The sequence below is a fragment of the Erythranthe guttata genome, chromosome 6 (assembly GCF_056151865.1).
Source record: "Erythranthe guttata isolate IM_541 chromosome 6, IM_541, whole genome shotgun sequence".
Taxonomy (NCBI): Eukaryota; Viridiplantae; Streptophyta; class Magnoliopsida; order Lamiales; family Phrymaceae; genus Erythranthe; species Erythranthe guttata.
In genome coordinates, this window is record NC_142538.1 from 9357681 (window position 1) to 9379153 (window position 21473).

The 21473-nt window shown below is 34.5% G+C and overlaps 1 protein-coding gene and 1 long non-coding RNA gene across 4 annotated transcripts; one reads left to right on the plus strand and one right to left on the minus strand.

The window, feature by feature from the left end:
• The first annotated feature begins 8112 nt into the window (after positions 1-8112).
• Positions 8113-9001, plus strand: LOC105953597 (Fasciclin-like arabinogalactan family protein). Its single transcript, XM_012977269.2, has one exon. The coding sequence runs from the start codon at positions 8380-8382 to the stop codon at positions 8941-8943; it is 564 nt and encodes a 187-aa protein (XP_012832723.2). The 5' UTR covers positions 8113-8379; the 3' UTR covers positions 8944-9001.
• A 7527-nt stretch (positions 9002-16528) lies between these two features.
• LOC148770108 (uncharacterized) lies at positions 16529-18872 on the minus strand. Of its 3 annotated transcripts, XR_016031549.1 has the most exons (5): positions 18617-18848; positions 17929-18024; positions 17599-17800; positions 16939-16987; positions 16529-16851 (listed from the first exon to the last, which is right to left on the minus strand). It is a non-coding gene; the product is annotated as an uncharacterized LOC148770108 (long non-coding RNA). The 3 variants fall into 3 exon arrangements; XR_016031548.1 differs by having other exon boundaries at positions 17599-18024; positions 18617-18872; XR_016031550.1 differs by lacking the exon at positions 17929-18024.
• Positions 18873-21473: the final 2601 nt, after the last annotated feature.

Genomic DNA, 21473 nt, shown 5'->3' on the forward strand with positions numbered 1-21473 from the left:
ACTCAATTTTGAGTACAATTTCGCCCGGCGACGTTTACTTTTCTTTTTTTATTTATTTTTCTTCATATTACTGTTTCACAGAGTAATATTATTATAGTTAGCACATTTATATTAGCACAACAAAAATCACCATTATTTTATAATAGAGTAACATTAATATATGACTGTACAACAAAGACAAACATAATAAAAAGCCAAAAGAATTAATATTGATGTGGTTGACAGTAATATTACTGTAACGACAGTAATATTACCGTCAACCACAGTAATATATTGTGTTTTTCGTAATATTACAATAGTAGACAGTAATACTATTACGCTAATCGATCAACAAATCAAACAAAACAAAAATGCCGAAAAAAAATAATATTGATGTGTAACAGTAATATTATTGTGTTTACAGTAGTTTTACCGTCAACGACAGTAATATAATTACGTTGAGTTGTCAAGGAACAAAAATCAAAAATCAAAAAAAGCCAAAAAAATAATAATATTGTTGTGATTGATAGTAATTGTACTGTCAACAACAGTACAATTGCATAAATGTACTCTTGACAATTACTATCAGCGACAGTACAATTACTGTCTGCAACAATACAATTACTGTTAGTGACAGTACAATTATGGTCAACGTTCAGCGGCGAGCGTAAAAAAAAGGTGTTAATGACAGTACAATTACGGTTAACGTTCAGCGACGAGCGTAAGAAAAAGGTATGTGGGGGGGGGTCAATGCTAAAAACCGGCGGAGAAAAATGCAAACACAAAAAAAATAATTAAAAATAACAACGGCGAAACCGGGCAGGGGAAAAAGCAGACCGAGAAAAAAATATCAACGTAAAAAACCGACGGAGAATAAAAAATCAACGCCACGCGCGATTTGGAAGGATTTTTTTGGCTTTTCAAGTTAAAAAACCTTTCTGGCATAATTTTCCCCGGCCAATTCCTTATCTCCTTCCTCTTCCAGCAATCCGGTTACAATTTTTTAAAAATTCTTCCTCTCTCTTCCTTATCTCAACAATGTTTTACCACACGCTGAGAGGCTTGTTGTATGCAACAATATTTTACCACACGCAACGGAGTTTTGTCGTATAACCTTTTCAAACGACATAGTTACAAGATGTATCTGCATGTTGTGGTATACATATATAACAAGGCGCAAAATACGAGTGTTGTAAAATAAAATCGCCGGACACAAACGACAAAGCACATTAATAGCATGTTGTCAAATACGTGGTAGCACAATGTTTTACCACACGCAACGGAGTGTTGTCGTATAACCTTTACTGAAAGTTGTTAAAGGGATGATGTTAAAAGTCATTTTTTCTTGTTGTGCTTCTAGCAATCTTACCCAATTTTGGCATAAGTTTTCCCAATTCATATTCTTCTCAATTCTCGTATCAGCCAGATGAAAAAACCAAACTCCAAGCACAACTAAAAGGTTTGGAAAATGAATATTATGAATTCTTGAAGCAACATGAGTAATCGAGGAGCCAAAATGGAAACATTAAAACTTGGAGGACATATTGGATGTTAGACTCTACAGAGGCTTTGAAGCGGGTGGAATCGTCATCGCCGGAGAAGTTGGATTCCTTGGGCACTCGTCGAATTTGCCGTTCTTCTTGCAGATCGAGTTTATGCACATGATCGTATATCAATCACACTCGTCATTCACGCATTCTCTCTTTTAATTTATGAAATATCTTTATATTTTCTTGGTTGATAACCGAGGGGAGAAATTATGGAGCGATGAAGGGTAAATTTGATTTCATTCCATCACCAATGAACATGTGAGTCCATTGTATGTATTTATCTGAACAAGGAAATGTGCGAAAATGGATGTTCTCCTCAATTTGATTGATTATCAGTTGGTGTTTGAGACATGAAAAAGCAACTTGGAAAGAATATGTGAAATGGAGTGAAAATTGCAAGAGTTAGGGCCTGTGAAATTAAAAAGACCAAAAAGTCCTTCAAAATCGCATGTGCAATGCGCAAGTTTCCAATTTCGACCATTTTGGCATGAAAATGAGTAGAAAAAAGGGCAGCGAGACACACTTAATTGAGTTCAGGTGCGATCGAGTTTTTTTCTATTTTTTTTTTGTGTTGATGTAGTAATTCGTATAAACAAGCAAGGTTTAACCGTTTTAATGCTATTTACCCTTTAAATAAATGGTTCATGAACCTAATGAACCTCCTTGGGACTGATTGAGAACGCCTAGATATTGGAGTTCTTAATTTTGATCTAGATCTGCGAATATTTATCAAGTGTGTAAAATACACTTAATATTGTGTACTTTTGGTTGAACTTTTGTATGTTTAGACACAATAAATGCATTGAAATGTTGTTCAAATTGACTATGTAGGAAAAGAGGAAGAATTCGGACTTGAGAAGACGAACTAATGAAATGGCGGAAAAACTCGATTGAATCAGGCAAAAGGTCGTTGATGCATTATGGGACCCCAGTCTCAAAATCGTGAAGGAATCTCATACCCCAGTCCGAGAAGAGAAGAAAAGAAAACTGGCATTATGTTGCCTTATACCGCGGTATCAATTTATAGTACAATTTCTCATACAACGGTACGAGAAGCTAAAGTGGTAAAAAAAAAAATGAATTCTCAGACCGCGGTCTCAATTTTAGTACAAACTTTCATACCGCGGTCCGCGAAGTGGTTTATGCGGAAAATTTCTGAAATCTTGGAAATTTGGGCTAAAAGTTTAGGTATAAAAAGTAGGTTTCCAAGGCAAATAAGAAAGAGCTTTTAGAGCATAAAAATTCACAAACAAGACTGAGAAAGAAGAGGAAGTAGACGAAGACTTGATAAATCTTCATCATAGTTCCTCTTTTATCTTTCTTTTATAAATCTATGTATTTTTATTATTTTTATTGTTTTTCTTTGAACAACATGAGTAGCTAGACTTTTAATCTAGGATTTCGTTAGAACCCTATGTTGGGAATTGGGCACATGTACGCAGCGGGAAATAGAAATTTTATGTGAAACAAACGGATTTAATTCACATAATCACATGCCCGACAATTATTTAAACCAATTAATTGCGTACCTTTGCGCTTCCAGCGAAAATTAAAAACAACAATCATGCGTATTAATTTAATCGACAGTAAATCAATTAGCATGCTCGCAGTAAATCATGAATTTCATATATAAACACGAACACATATAAATTCACGAAAACATACTACGAAAACAAACATGTTTAATTTAATCTAATTAAATTAAAACTTAATCGAATATCGGATTAGAAATTTACCTCTTGAAGCGTGAGGTAGGCGCAAGAATTGAAGCAAGACTACCACGGAAACCAATCCGTGCTGTCGGGAGCGGCGACGGCGGCGGTGGTGCTAACGACAGCGGCGCGTGTTGATCACGCGCTGTCTTCGGGCGGCGCGTGAGGGCGCGTGCGTCGTCGGCTTGGGGGCTGCTTCTCGGTTCTTCGACTCTTTGATCTTCCTCCTCTCGGATTTCACCTCGTATACCGAAATCAACTAACTACGTGGCACTAGACACGTAAAAGTCAGAAAAATGGAAGAATAAAATTAAAGGAAAAATACTACCGATAGTATTTTAGGAGCTTGAGCTGCTAGGGTTTGTAAATTATGGTGTGTATCTTTGCAAGAGCTATAAATCATGTATTTATAGTGTCTTGTATAAAAGCCCTAACGGGGTTAAGTTGGACCGGGCCCAACAACCTAAGTTCGTTAGTTCTTTACTCGCTCGTCTCTCACAACCCAAAGATTGGAAAATTGTAACGATTACATTTTCGGATTCATTGTAATGCCCTCGTCAATACGAGTGCCAATTCTCGATTTCCAATTTCTAAAAGTAGAAACCCTAATTCAGTGCACTTTCTAAATTTGGAAACTTCCCAATTTAGAAAGTTCACTAAGATGTTCGCATATTCTTTTCCTTTTCTTATTCTCATTCATAATTCTAAATTACGAATGTTGGACTCAATCATATTGACTTCCAATCATGCAAAGATAAAACATTTTTATCTCTGACCGTTTATTCAAAGATCTCGAGTGCACGAGCAGTGTGACCCTCGATGGTTCTGGAGTAAGCTAGCCGTGGGTCCACAACCCTTTATGGTCTAAACTCGTCTCTTAGAGTTACGATTAAGATGAAGCTCGTTTCACCTTACCACCCAACGAATCAAGATTGGCGTCTAGCAACTACGCATCATGATTCCCTAGATACAAATGAAGTGCCTGCAAGAACCTTTTGATATAGTTAACGTACAGTACGATCCCTTTGATTCATATGTCCCGATCGAACTAGAGGCATTGGTTCATCGAGACCTCCTTAGTAGTTCAATAACTGTGCGATCGTTCTAAGTGTTGTAATCGGTACGTGCATGACTTAGAGAATCGAATTCTCTAATCATCACTTAGTCAGCTCTGGCCAGAGACTTAGAGATTACAAAGTATGAGAACACACAGTACATCCAAGACTATTCTAGCGATCAAATCCCCGACTACAATGCACATACCTCCCACTAGATTTCGGACTGCACGAACACTCGCCCTTGGGGCGGTCCTCGGTGGAACTCAGGGACATGTCACGATACAACTGGTCCTCTAGTGAAGTCACGGTAATGTCTAGGTCATAAGGACTAATGATGTACAACTATACCATAGATATCTCTACTCTATTATTGAGAACCACTTAGAGATTTCTAGAGTGAGGGAGTTCAGTGAACTCGTCAACTTACGAGCACCCACTTATGCATGCTGATATCATAATACCGTTTACTGATGAGATGCATTACACATACACTAAGTGCTAGTCTCTTAATGAGAAAGGCCGATATCCTCATTGGTGGCGTAACCCTTCGACTAGGAACACGTTTAACAGTTATAATACTAAAGTAAATATCTCACGATCCTAAAGATCAATTACTAGTACTTGTAATAACTGTAAGGACTATATGTATGTTTGAGACAAAGAGACAAATATATAGAATACCAAGGTGTTTTTATCATAAATACGAAAAATGATTGTTTATTACAAGAATAAATGGAAAGACCACAACCACAAGTTGGCTTGTAGGTCACCTACTCAAACACACTATGTGGCATTTGTTGGATTAAATTTATCTATTGTGCAAGTTTTATGAGTTATTTATTTCTTCACCTTGAGCGTAATTTATTCATTAAACTGTATAAATTTGTGATTTGTTTTATTGAAGTGATTGATGAATTGCTTAATTATCTAGAATTGTGGGTATAAGAGTTCTCGAGTCAATTTCATAAATCGTAGCATGAATATCTGATAGAGATATATATTTATTCCTTGAGTAGTCGTAATCAAAATTTGTTCTTAATGTTGCAAGTGTTAATTTATTTGCATAGACGTATCGTGTATTAGTTATGCATGTTAGGATTATAATTAATCGTGTATTTCCGGTTAATTAATTAAATCATTAGCTTGCATGATTATGAGTTTTATTTTCAACAAGTATACACAGAGGGAAACGAAACGATCCTAGGTTGTTCCCAATTTGAGTGAATCATCCGTTATTCGATTTTAATATTTATTTGCTTCGCCTAATTAGGTTTTAGGATTTGTAAATCAAAACTCCAATTTTGTTGCTCGGATAAAAATAAGTAGTGATAATATAGATACTTAGAAGTAGAAAATAATTTGCTCCTTGTGAGTACGATATCCCGATTCTCAAGAGTACACTTTATTACTTGTTAACCATACATGCACTTGCGTACGTGAAAAATCACCAACAATATCCAACTTTGAAATCATCATAATGTTTTTCAAAATTTTCGTCTGAAATAAGAGTTTTCGTATTTGTTCTCTTCGCTTTGGGACCGGTAGGACGATTTAATGAAGGTATTTTGTTTCCAGTGATTCAATGAATGTAGAGGATAACTTGCCAACTAGAAGATTCGTTGGCCCCTTCACTTCATATGGAATAAGCTCATAAATTCTATGTATTTCGTTTTCATGTATTTAGACACACTAGTGAAACTTGAAAATGGGAGATTTGTTCAAGAATTAATATTGGTAATAATGGCCCCTCCTACCTTTTCTGGCAGATTATAATCTTAGTTTGATAACTCCACGGAATAGGCTTTTCTCAATATAGACATGTGAAAATAACTCATAACTAACCACAATTAATTATTACAACATTTGTTTCCTTCTCCAACATTGCAATGATTAATAATGAGATTAATAGCCCTCTGACAGTAACTTTCTTGACCAAGAACTGTATAATAATTTCAAGGCACACATTTTGAAAAAAATGAAAAAAAAAATCCCGTAAGGGATCGTCTAGTGGTTGGAGCAAATGTATCAATTTATCCAAGTTTGAATCATCTTGCCAACGGTCGCTAAGTCAAGTTTGTCACACATGGTTAGCCTAATGGTGATTTACGTCTCTCATACACGGTTTGCAAGCTATTATACGAGAGTGTAAATTTATCAAGTGAAGTTTATCCGATGCACCTATACAGTTGGCTGCGGGTTTCTTCATTACCAAAAAGAAAATAAGAGGGTAAAATTGCCTCTTACATTTAACGAGATATTTCAATTGAGTTTCAATTACTTTAATTTGATTTACAAGTCTATTTCTTTTTAAGACAGTGCTGATTTTATTTCATAATGAGAACTAAGATTTTCTTTTTCAAACATAAAACTGCAAAATATGGTCTGGATTTAATTTACAAGTCTAACAAGATATTATAAGCACATATGAAGCTTGACAAGATCGTGCACAAACACTGAAATTTACTTACTAAGAGAACTTAACAAAATGCAAATTAAACATTGTACATAATGGTTTATATCTATGTAGCACGGACACAAAAATGGTGATTAGAGGAAATGGGAAACGGCATGTCCAAAAAATGGGGATACGGGAGTTTGGAGGAAACGTGCAAATATTGAAAGTATAGAAGTATATTTCTAAATATGCTATGTAGCTTCTTATTTATATAAGAAAATATTTTATATATTTTCATGCAACATATTCGTTACTATCAGGCAATGTTATCAGAACCGGATCGGATAGAAAACCGGCTACCCATTCGGGTCACGGTTGGACCGGTTTAATCGGGTTCAACCCGGGTTTTTTAGTTTTTTAATATTTTAATTACTTTATTATTTTTAATATTTTAAATTATAATTTCTATACAGTTTTTTTTGTCTTTCACATTTTCTTCCCCTTTATTATTTTTTTTAGCCACTTACATTTATTATTATTCAGCCACACATTTTTTATATATTTTTTTATGCCCTCTTTTTCTTCTTTATCTGTCTTCTCTCTGTATTTTCTTCTCTCGTCACTGCCGGCTCCTTCTCCTGCTCATCATCTTCATCTCTGTTTCTTTCTCGAGAAAATTCAGCACCCCTCTCTCTCTCCCTTTTCTATTTTTTCTTTCTTCTTTTCTAGCTTTTTTCTCCCTCCGTATCTAGCCACACATATGTTCGGCAACCACCAAACCCATCGGATTCCGGCAATCCACGGCCAGATCCGTCAAATTCCGACAACCCACGGCCTACTCCACCCAGATCCGGCCACCCTCGACGAATTACGGCCAAATCCCGCCACCAACAGCGTCCGACTCAACATTTTGTATGAAAACCCGGGTCATAGACCGGTTTGCGGGTTCTCCGGTTTCAGACGGTCGGACCGGGGTTTTGACATTTGACCCGGGTTTTTGATTTGCCCGGTTTCAGTGTTGGACCGGACCGTTTTCATCGCGGGTCGCGGTCGGACCGGTCGAACCGGCCGGTCCGGTCCGGTTCTAACAACATTGCTATCAGGTATCAACTATCAATATGCAATTGATCGTTAAATCATGTAAATAATTAGGAAAACAACAAAAATATTTGAAATTTTATAATTCAAACATGTTTTTAATTTTTCTAAAATTGCAAAACAAGCTATAAGGTGCTCTTACAGATGTCCTGGAGTTTTCGAAACGCGAAAACATTAAACATTTAAAGTTTCCATATTACATAACTTATAATTCAACAAAATGTAATTAAAATAAAATCATGGGATGAAGTGCTTTTTGTCGGATATACAATTTATATTCTCAATGTTTAGAGTATGTTTGACTAAACTTATTTGAAACACCTCATAAGATTCAAGAACTCATCCTATTCTTGATCCACTTTTCGTAATTCAGACAACAAATTTTCAAATTTAAAAAAATTCCACTTAAGTCAACACAACGTTTTTTAAGTTGACCAGCGCCGACTCAGTTGACGACTCATAACGTGATCCGAGTTAACCCAGCTATGTCCATTTGTAAAAGGGTAAAAAAAAAAACCCAAATATAATTCATCAAAATTAGTTTTTCCAAGTAAATGTAAAATTTATCATCATTCTCTACCTAGAAGATGATGAGAAGAAGAAAAATCAGGGCTTCGAAGAACCCAGTTAAATTAATCTGCATAATCGTCACCGTTTCATTCATCATCGTTCAAATCATCTCAGCACTTCTTCAGCTCACCTCAACAATCTCCTCTTCCCCCAAACCAGTAATGAAACCCTCAATCGGCGAATTGGGGGAAACGGTGATCGGAATGTTACCTGAAGATCTCGCTTTCACCCTGTTTCTGCCGTCGGAAGAAGCGTTCCGGCGGGACTTGAGGTTGGACCGGAACGACAGCGATTCCTACGCAACGCTGACGCGAGTGTTGGGATTTTCGGCGGTGCCGCGGTGGATTAGTACGGCGGATTTGGAATTGGATTTGGATTTGGAGAGAGTGTACGGTTCGATATCGGGGTTCGATTTGGTTGTGAGGAAGGATTTGAAGGGAAGAGTGGTGGTGAACGGAGTTGCTTCGGAGAAGAAGGGTTTGAGAAAGGGGAGTGTGGTGGTGTATGTTATAGATGGGGTTTTAATGGATGCTGAATTTCGCCAGTCGGTGCAGCCTGACGACGACGATGATGACGGATGACCAGTGAAGATGATTATTTTTTTCTTTTTTTTTTTTTTTTTTTTTTTTTTTTTTTTTTTTTTTTTTTTTCTGTTTTTTGGCAATGAGAAATTCTTTTGACTTTATGCTTGCGGAAGTAAATTATTTGCATTGTCATATTGATTATTATTTAACAAAAAAGAAAAGAAAACCAATTGTAGAATCAATTGGGTTATTTAAATGAATGGTGTAGGGCTGGGCATGGGTCAGTTTTATCGCTTAATCGACCCACTTTCCACTGCTTCTTTCGGTTAATGATTTTGTGTCGGACATGTAATTTTAACCCGACCCATATATAAATGCGTCGGCCGATAATTTTCAATTTATTCAAAAGTCGGTGGGTAAATATTATCAACCTACCGATTTTTTTAATAATTATTTTAATTATAATATTTAATTGATTTTTTTTAATTTTTTATAATGTTAAAATAATATATAAAAGATGTTAGGCCATCTCCAACAGTTTGTCTAAAAATGGTTGTCTATATCTATATTATACACAATGAACAGTGTTTTAGCACTTCACTTTTAACATTGCACTCCAACAATATTGTTTATATTTTACACAATTATAATATTTAATTATTTTTATTAAATAATTTCTACATGATATTCAATTATTATTAAATATTAATAAAAATGTGTATTATTCTAAACAATATATTTATATGTGGAATATTTAATAATTTTTGTTTTACAAAATTATTTGACTTTTATTTTAGTTAATATACTAATAACTAATAATACTAATTAATAAGTATACAAAAATAATTTTAAATTTGATAAAAGAAATTTCAATAACTTAATTGATATATATAAATAAACATTAAAAATTTATAATTCATTAGAAAATATTTTTTATGTTAATTAAAATGATAAATATTTTTCTAATTTTATTTATTATTAATGTTAAGTAAAATAATAAATTTCATCTTTAGTACATTTATTTGCAAAAAAAAAAGACAATATAAAATAATTTTTAATGCTAAATATATTATAAAGAACAATATAATATTATTTTAATATCTTTTGCATTAGCTAAATTGTAGTTTTGGTTTCTCAAATTTGAGAAGCCAAAGTTACAATTTAGCCAAAGTTACAATTTGTTGTTCATATTGTGTATAATATAGGTTTACATTACACTCTTGGAGATGCTCTTAATACTCAAAACACAAATTTATAAGGGATAATGAGGGATACCTAGGGATGGCAATGGGGCGGGTATGGGGCGAGTTTTGCAATCCCCATCCCCGCCCCGCTATGGAAATCCACATCCCCATCCACGTCAAAAATCCCCACGGGTATTAAAAGAATCTCCATACCCGCCCCATAAAATCCCCGCGGATATCGGGGCGGGTAAAAATCCCCGTCTATTTTTTTTTTAATTAAATAAATATGCAATTTACTTATAATTTAAAAGTTTATTTCAACAAATAAATCAATATTTAATTATAATACTAATATTTAATTATATAATGAAACCTCAAAATCCCCTTTTTTAACTAATATTTAATATATTATTACTATTTAATTATTTATATTTAATATAATAATTAAAAAATATATATTATATATATAAATAATGCGGGCGGGTACGGGGACGGGTACGGGGCGGGTATAGGCAAACCCATCCCCGTACCCGTACCTGGTCAAAAAAAAATTTCAATCCCCATACCCGCCCCATTTTTTTTCGGGGCGGGTAATACCCGCAAATTTCGGGGCGGGGCGGGGCGGGAATCCGTCGGGGCGGGTCAAATTGCCATCCCTAGGGATAACCTAATTTTGAAAATATATAGGGATAGATCCAATAATTTTTTGCACCTAGTCAAAAATCAAAATTTTAATCTTAATCAGTGAGACCCCTGAGCAACTTGAAGTACCTATGTTACCCTTTTAATTTCAATTTTAATTCAAACTCTAGTATTTTCTCTCCTCTCATTCAGCCGTTACATCTCCATCCCTCTCTCTTCATCTCTCTAACTCTCTCTCTCTCTCTCTCTCTCTCTCTCTCTCTCTCTCTCTCTCTCTCTCTCTCTCTCTCTCTCTCTCTCTCTCTCTCTCTCTCTCTCTCTCTCTCTCTCTCTCTCTCTCTCTCTCTCTCTCTCTCTCTCTCTCTCTCTCTCTCTCTCTCTCTCTCTCTCTCTCTCTCTCTCTCTCTCTCTCACAGCCCTGCGCCCCACCTCTACTCCTCCCCCGACTTGCGCCGCCGCCCGCTGATGTTGCTCTCTTCGCCGCCGCCCGTCGACGCTGCTCCATCTGCCGCTGCCCGCCGCCGGTGTTCCCCTATGCTGAGAACATGATCCATATTCCGCCGCACGGGATCCGTATTTCGACGACGATTAGTATTGCCGAAGAACAGGATCCGTATTCCGGCCAAATCGGCGAAGGGAATCCGTATTCCGCTGCACGAGTTTCTGGCTTGGCAAGATTGTAACTCGTCCCTTGAAAAATAATGAGGTAATTTGTTGTAGTTTTCGATTGTTTCTAGATTGATGTTTGGCACTTGTATTAAATTCGAACTATGTGAAAAAATATATATTTCCGATTTATTAGAATGATGATTTATCCAATTGTTTAGGTATTTTTTTCCTTAATAAATTGCTTGATGAATTGTTTTCCTTGAGTTGGGCGGTGGAGAAGAACGGTGGTTTGAGGTTTTGCTCTTGTTTTTTTTTTTTGGTTTGTATATATTTTGATTTGTATATACTTATTGTATTTATATGATGAAAATTAATCTTTCGTTTGTATATGAATGTTACAAACATGGTTTACTGTTTTTTTTTGCTGTCTGGAGTACGTGGTTTACAACCTTTTTTCTTTGCTCGTGTAGATGAGTTTTATTTATATATATTGTCACATGTAATCCTATATAGTCACATGTAATAACAAGAAAGAACATAACTACATGAGGCTATAGTTGACTAAATGATATTATAGTTCACTAAAGTAAATTAGTCAAAAGAAATGTTTTTCATTGTTTTTGTATTTTAAAAATTTTCATGTAATGTAATTTGCGTGTTCCATTTTTGTTCTTCGTTTTCTTTAATTCGTATTTTTTTCTCACAAGTTTTGCTATTTGTATAACTTTATGAGATGCAAAGAATAAGATACAGAAAAGTGTCATGTGAAGTTGCATTCTTGCTACAGTACGCCAGACTTTATGTCACTATACATAACTATAGATAATTGTAGATAACTATAGTCACATATAGTTATATGCATGCTATATGTTTTTTAATGTTAAGTAATACTTGTTCATGTTTGAAGAATATATGCATGTGATTGTATTTTTCTTTTTTGTTGGTTAGTTGATTTATAATATTAATGTCCAAATTGAGAATTTTGTTGTTGCTGTAGATGAATTTTGGGGCAAAAAGACAATACATGACTACATAAAACTATACATGACTATATAACTTGTAGCATACTATAGTCATGTGTAGTAATTCAGTACAGTAAATTTATCAAAATTTGAATTAATGAAAAATATATATATATATATATATATATAAATTAAAAAATTAAAATAATAAAAAATTAAATAAACAATTAAAAAAATTAAAAAAAAAAAAAAACAAAACAAAAGAGGGCATATGTAAAAAATAATAATTACAATAAACATTTATTATTATATTTAATTACTTTATGGACTAAGGAATGACAAAGCAAGATATATATCAAAGCTCAATATTATTCCATGATGAAATACGTGTCATGTTTTTAGCAATTGCTTAGTGAAATAAAGCATGACAATGCTTGTAATAAATTTGTGTATAAATACCCATTTTAGCAATGAAAACATAGCAGCTTTCATTAGCAATTCCACATTTTCTCTCTCTCGAATGCATCATCTATTATTTTGTATTCTGAACACTTACAGTATAAAAGTATATCTCATATATATATATATATATATATATATATATATATATATATATATATATATATATATATATATATATATATATATATATATATATATATATATATATACTATATATATATACTATTGTATTATATTTTTTATTCTATAACACGTTATCAGCACGAGGTTTTGCTCGATAGGGATTTGCTATTTTCGTATTCTTCTTTCTATTTTATTATACGAAAATCCAGATCATCGATCTATTGTCGAAAAGACAAACAAGAATGATTAGCGAATACTTCAGTATTTTATACGCTATTATTTCTCAAAGGATATGATGGATTCGTGTATATACATTTATAGCTCATTGTATACTATTTGAATATATTGTTGCTGATATATAACTCTGAGTCTAAACTCGTTGAAACAAGAAAGACGATTTAGAGGCTAAATCGTTAATATAACTCCGAGTCTAAACTCGTTGAGACAAGAAAGCCGATTTAGAGGCTAAATCGTTAGTATAACTCCGAGTCTAAACTCGTTGAGACAAGAAAGCCGATTTAGAGGCTAAATCATAAATATAACTCCGAGCCTGAAGCTCGTTGAGTCAAGACGTGATAATATCCGTCAAAAGCCGATTTAAAGGCCAAATATTTGAAAATATCTCCGAGCCTGAAGCTCGTTGAGTCACTAGACGAGTTAAAACCCGTCAAGAGCCAACTTAGAGGCTATTAATCACAACTTTAAATTTAAAGGGTTTTGGGTTATATTTGTACCCACTGTATATATCAGCACGAGGTTTTGCTCGATAGGGATTTGCTATTTTCGTATTCTTCTTTCTATTTTATTATACGAAAATCCAGATCATCGATCTATTGTCGAAAAGACAAACAAGAATGATTAGCGAATACTTCAGTATTTTATACGCTATTATTTCTCAAAGGATATGATGGATTCGTGTATATACATTTATAGCTCATTGTATACTATTTGAATATATTGTTGCTGATATATAACTCTGAGTCTAAACTCGTTGAAACAAGAAAGACGATTTAGAGGCTAAATCGTTAATATAACTCCGAGTCTAAACTCGTTGAGACAAGAAAGCCGATTTAGAGGCTAAATCGTTAGTATAACTCCGAGTCTAAACTCGTTGAGACAAGAAAGCCGATTTAGAGGCTAAATCATAAATATAACTCCGAGCCTGAAGCTCGTTGAGTCAAGACGTGATAATATCCGTCAAAAGCCGATTTAAAGGCCAAATATTTGAAAATATCTCCGAGCCTGAAGCTCGTTGAGTCACTAGACGAGTTAAAACCCGTCAAGAGCCAACTTAGAGGCTATTAATCACAAGTTTAAATTTAAAGGGTTTTGGGTTATATTTGTACCCACTGTATATATCAGCACGAGGTTTTGCTCGATAGGGATTTGCTATTTTCGTATTCTTCTTTCTATTTTATTATACGAAAATCCAGATCATCGATCTATTGTCGAAAAGACAAACGAGAATGATTAGCGAATACTTCAGTATTTTATACGCTATTATTTCTCAAAGGATATGATGGATTCGTGTATATACATTTATAGCTCATTGTATACTATTTGAATATATTGTTGCTGATATATAACTCTGAGTCTAAACTCGTTGAAACAAGAAAGACGATTTAGAGGCTAAATCGTTAATATAGCTCCGAGTCTAAACTCGTTGAGACAAGAAAGCCGATTTAGAGGCTAAATCGTTAGTATAACTCCGAGTCTAAACTCGTTGAGACAAGAAAGCCGATTTAGAGGCTAAATCATAAATATAACTCCGAGCCTGAAGCTCGTTGAGTCAAGACGTGATAATATCCGTCAAAAGCCGATTTAAAGGCCAAATATTTGAAAATATCTCCGAGCCTGAAGCTCGTTGAGTCACTAGACGAGTTAAAACCCGTCAAGAGCCAACTTAGAGGCTATTAATCACAAGTTTAAATTTAAAGGGTTTTGGGTTATATTTGTACCCACTGTATATATCAGCACGAGGTTTTGCTCGATAGGGATTTGCTATTTTTCGTATTCTTCTTTCTATTTTATTATACGAAAATCCAGATCATCGATCTATTGTCGAAAAGACAAACGAGAATGATTAGCGAATACTTCAGTATTTTATACGCTATTATTTCTCAAAGGATATGATGGATTCGTGTATATACATTTATAGCTCATTGTATACTATTTGAATTGTTGCTGATATATAACTCTGAGTCTAAACTCGTTGAAACAAGAAAGAAGATTTAGAGGCTAAATCGTTAATATAGCTCCGAGTCTAAACTCGTTGAGACAAGAAAGCCGATTTAGAGGCTAAATCGTTAATATAACTCCGAGTCTAAACTCGTTGAGACAAGAAAGCCGATTTAGAGGCTAAATCATAAATATAACTCCGAGCCTGAAGCTCGTTGAGTCAAGGCGTGATAATATCCGTCAAAAGCCGATTTAAAGGCCAAATATTTGAAAATATCTCTGAGCCTGAAGCTCGTTGAGTCACTAGACGAGTTAAAACCCGTCAAGAGCCAACTTAGAGGCTATTAATCACAAGTTCAAATTTAAAGGGTTTCGGGTTATATTTGTACCCACTGTATATATCAGCACGAGGTTTTGCTCGATAGGGATTTGCTATTTTCGTATTCTTCTTTCTTTTTTATTATACGAAAATCCAGATCATCGATCTATTGTCGAAAAGACAAACGAGAATGATTAGCGAATACTTCAGTATTTTATACGCTATTATTTCTCAAAGGATATGATGGATTCGTGTATATACATTTACAGCTCATTGTATACTATTTGAATTGTTGCTGATATATAACTATGAGTCTAAACTCGTTGAAACAAGAAAGACGATTTAGAGGCTAAATCGTTAATATAACTCCGAGTCTAAACTCGTTGAGACAAGAAAGCCGATTTAGAGGCTAAATCGTTAATATAACTCCGAGTCTAAACTCGTTGAGACAAGAAAGCCGATTTATAGGCTAAATCATAAATATAACTCCGAGCCTGAAGTTCGTTGAGTCAAGACGTGATAATATCCGTCAAAAGCCGATTTAAAGGCCAAATATTTGAAAATATCTCCGAGCCTGAAGCTCGTTGAGTCACTAGACGAGTTAAAACCCGTCAAAAGCCAACTTAGAGGCTATTAATCACAAGTTCAAATTTAAAGGATTTTGGGTTATATTTGTACCCACTGTATATAAATATCTCTTGGAAGGTGTGATTCCAAAGATTGAGTTGTTTTGAATAAACCCACATGTACACTACAACAAAAACTGGATATTAGGGCACGGATAAATGTCCCAATAAGGTACATCTTGGGACACTTAGAGTTTTAGGGACAATTGTTGCAAATGTCGCAAGTATGTGTGTCCTATAAAGTTAGGGACACTTGAAGCGTCCCTACAGAGTGTTTTATCGGGACACTTGATAGGAAAAATATATTTGTTACGATAAAGTTGGAGACAAAATTAAATGTCCCGACAGACATAGTATTAGGACATTTACATTCGTCCTTATATGATTTTGAAACAAATATAAATATCCCATAAAGAACGTAATGGGACATTTAGATGTATCACAAATATGTATCAGATACAATTTCCAGTATCCCAAAAAACTAAAAATTAGGACCCTTAAATTCATACAGTAAACGAATATTTGATGTCAAAATTTATTAAAATATATAAGAGTGAAATCCATACATAAAAATTCATATTTAATTCAACAAACTAAGTCAATATATGTATTCCATTCATATTTAATTCAACAAACTAAGTCAATATATGTATTCCGATGTGGTTGAAAAAAAATCTTATCTATCCCTAATATTTGTATACTATACAAAGTCCTTCTCTAGCAGTAGGCAGAATGAACCAATATGTGCCCAACCAATCTACAACTTGCTTCATGACTTGGTATTGTCCTGTAATCAACTGGTGTAATTTCCTATCTGATAAGGAGAGTTGACCACACCTTTTATTTGCTTTCACGTTTTCCTGTGTGAGCAATAAACATTATTTGAACTGGAAACTTGCTAACTAAATATATGAAGTAAAAACGAGATTTAAATTGCAAACACAGACCTGAGCTTTGTAACCCTTGCACCAAGTATATTTTTTAGCTCGCCTATTCCTGTTACCACAAGATGCATCGTGTCAATAGATATTATTCATAATACAAGGTTTTTGGCAATCAAAGGAAAACACGTTATTAATTCGTCTATTTTAGAAGAGTTGTTGAATTTCCATCGAGTGAACACAGTTCAATGAAAATATACTTACTATTAAACTTCCACACAAATTATAAGTTCTTCTTGGAAGAACGAAACGGATATAAATGATAGGAAATGTTAAGGATATAGGTTTGCATAAACAAGTCTATTATCATTTTATACAGCATTAAACTATTGCTACAGACAAATTGAAATGAGCTATATATTGTCATCAAATTTTTCAATTCACAGTTCATCAGCATGCATTTAAAAAATAAAAAGTATATCCACACGTGCATAATCTTAGAGCATTGCCAAGTTCAATTAAGGCAAAAACTAAAATAAGTAAACAGTTTACTGGATATCTCAAGCTAGAATATGCAATAACATATCTATTATCTAATCAACAATCAATACTAATAACTAACAAATCATATTTGAAAATTGCAACCCCTAATAAACCAGCAAAAACAACCAGCACATAATTATTTACACAAAGTATTCATTTAACGTCACCAGAAGAAGGTCTTACCAGGAATTTCCTCTGTACGAACCAATGGAATTGACGGCATTAATTAACAGGACATTTCTAGAAAACATGCGCTCAACACAAGCCCTACAGCAAAACCCTTTATGGATGAGATACCACGATTGCGTCAATGAAAGTTATTCTACACTGAAACACCAACTATTTTGAATATCTAGAAAAGCCCAAGAATCTTCTTGTTTGGAGCCTGATGAATAACAAAAAATACCCATGTTAAAAACCACAACCAAGAAGCATAGAATTGTTTCGTGCCCGAGATCAAATACTATCAATAGCAGAGAGATTCAAAATAGAGTGAGTAGAGAACTTGCACACTTGAAAAAGTAAATATCTATAGCAGTTGTAATGCTCCCACTGAATCAGAACATTGTTGAATAGAATAACTCTTGACTGGAGAAGTATGAGAAGTTCCTGAAAGCGGTAAAAAAGATCATTCAAATGTATAACAATTTAAACAATCAGGTGCTCCAAAACATTGGCAACAAAACTTAGAAACAAATTACAAAAAATGACTTCAATACGAATCGTATTCTTTACCGTTAACAGTATCAACGGTTATGAGACCAGAACAAAATTAGGACAAAATAATCAAAATTTACATACCATGGATTCTTATTAAAAAAAAAGATCAAATAGCATTTCTTCCATAAAATTGACTACTAGTCTTTTCAATTACTGATCAAGAACGGTTTTTCCATTTATAAATTTGGTCCGGAAGATAGTAAAATAAAGAATAGAATCAACCCATAAAAAAATTCATTGAGCCGGTTAATAAAAAAAAATATTTAGGCATATTAATTTTACAAGGAAAAGAGGGAAAAGATCAGCAAAATTAACAAACCAAATTTATCAAAAATGTTGAATTTCAATTATAATTTTCACTTGAAATGGAGAATGGGTTTCTTCAATAATCTCATAACTACTCAATTTTCCAAAACCTAGGGTTTAGAACAGACGTGAAGGAAAAATGAAAGATATGAAAAAATTGAGAAAATATTCATACCTTTGATCTTTTGATGAGCATAACTTAGATCTGGATCGGATAATAAGCAAAATTTATCATGCGGCAGTCCATAGGAACAAGCGGTGTGCATCCATGGCCGCCGTTGATCGACTTTTTCTCTTTTCCCCTCTACAGAACCCCAACTAATTCTCATCTCCACGAAGCCACAGGATTACGCGTTGTCCCACTAGGAGTGATATCCATAGCCCGAACGCGACTGTAGCTACCCACGTCGGTTAAGAGAAGAAAACAGAGATGGAAGAGAAAATAGGAGACTTAATCGTGAATAAAATGAGACTTCTCGTATTTCTTTTTAATATGTTTTATTAATATAGAATATAAAGCGTCCCAATAAATATTATTATTGGGATATATAATTATTAGTGTCCTAATATCATATTTTCGGGACGCTTGTAAAAAAGTATCTCAAACTAAGTGTCCTAATACATATATTTTGTTGTAGTGGTACACGTCTCCCTTGGAGGATAAATACCCGAGGTCGAGCTGATTTTGATACACGTACATGAAAAATATGGACAAATATGACTATTGCCTACTCGATAGTGCAACTACACACTCAATATTAAATAATAAAATATTTCTCGAGTTTGACTTTGTGCAAGGCAGAAGTTAAAACCATAGTAGGTTCCGCGGAAATAATAGATGGCTCTGGGAACGCAACAATTGTGTTGCCTTATGGTACCAATTTGCATATTGAAAATGCACTGAAATCCAGTAGATCAAACAAGAATCTACTGAGTTTTAAAGATGTGAGACGCAATAGGTATCATTTAGAGACACTAGCTGAAAATATTGTGGAGTGTCTATGCGTCACATCATATGTCATGGACAAAAGAATTGTTCATGAGAAGTTCGAAACGACAACTTCTGGACTGTATTGTGTCCAAATTCGAGCTTTCGAATCCTACGCCACTATGCCATGGAAACTTGTTAATCCCGATATACACGGGTTATGGCATGTTCGACTGGGTCACCCAGGAACGACTATGATGCGTAGGATTGTACAACATACTAAGGACATCCATTAAAAGATACAAAAATCTTGATGTCCAATAAATATTTCTGTGAATCATGTTCACAAGGAAAGCTCATTATAAAACCTTCCATTGAAAAGGTCGGTTATGAATCACCATCGTTTTTACAACGTATTCATGGTGATATTTGTGGACCATCACACCCTGCAAGTGGGCCGATATTTTATGGTTTTGGTGGACGCATCTTGTAGATGGTCCCACGCATGCTTATTATCTACGTGAAATATTGCATTTGCGCGTTTGATAGCACAAATTATTAAACTCCGAGCACATTTCCCTGATTATCCCATAAAAAATATAAGGATGGATAATGCCGGAGAATTTACATCAAAAACTTTTAATGAATATTGTGCAGCACTGGGAATAAATGTCGAGCACCAAGCCGCATTCGTTCACACTCAAAATAGACTAGCAGAATCTTTGATTAAACGCGTCCAAATAATTGCTCGTACTTTGCTGATGAGATCTAAACTCACTAGTGCAACATGGGGCCATGCAGTATTGCATGCATCAGCACTAATTAAATTACGCCCCACTGCTTATCATATGCATTCCCTAATGAAATTGGCATTAGGCTTTGAGTTCTATATTTCGCACCTTCGCACATTTGGTTGCGTTGAGCAAGTACCAATTCCTCCTCTCTAGAGGACTTAAATGGGTCCCCAACGATGACTTGGCATATATGTTGGGTTTGATTCACCGTCGATTATTAGGTTCTTGGAACCAATGACGGGTGATTTATTTACCACTAGATTTGCGGATTGTCATTTTGATGAGATACTATTTATACCAATTGGTAAGGATATTCTAAATACCTGTGATAATGATAAACAAAAACCAATCGAGAATCTTACATGGTGTGAGCAACATTTATCTCATCTAGACCCATGTACCTCTGAATGTGAAAATGAGATCCATAGAATCATTCATTTACAAAATATTGCCAATAAAATGAGATCGATAGAATCATTCATTTACAAAATATTGCAAATAGACTTCCTGATGCATTTAATGATGCCAGTAAAGTCACGAAGTTTTATATTCCAGCTGTGAATGTGCCAGCTAGGATCGTTGTTCCTGAAGAACATGCGAAAATGAATGATGATCCCCCACGACAAAAAACGGGGTAGACCTATTGGATCAAAAGATGTTGTTCCTAGAAAAAGAAAGGGCAAAATCGATGAACCCTCGAACCAAGTTGTTCCTAGTGAGATTGCTCTAGATGAATATGTTAAGCCTGGTATCGAAAAAGCAATATCAAATCCCGGGAATACCGAGAATCCCATAAGTTATTGCAATGAAATATGGGATATAAATGAGATAATCATCGATAATATTTTTTCATTCCCGGTTGCACAAGAAATTATGTACGATGATTATGACAGTGAACTGCGTTCCATAATGGGATGCCGCCAAAGAAATGATTGGCCTAAGTGGGAAGAAGCAATAAAATGTGAATTGGCTTCCCTAGAAAAATGAAAAGTATTCGGGAAAATCGTTCAAACTCCGGATAATGTAAAGCCCGTTGGATATAAATGTGTTTTTGTCTGTAAGAGGAACGAGAACAATGAAATTGTAAGATATAAAGCCCACCTTGTAGCTCAAGGTTTCTCCCAGCGACCTGGGATTGATTATGATTAGATGTATTCATCGGTGATGGATACGATCACTTTCCAGTTTTTTATCAATATGGTCGTCCAAGAGAGACAGGACCTGCGTCTAATGGACGTTGTAACGGCCTATCTATATGGTTTCCTAGATTCTGATATTTATATGAAAATTTCCGATGGATTTAAAATGCC

Coding starts and splice junctions, on each gene's coding strand:
- LOC105953597 (XM_012977269.2), top strand. CDS start 8,380: ATGATGAGAAGAAGAAAAATCAGGGCTTCGAAGAACCCAGTTAAATTA.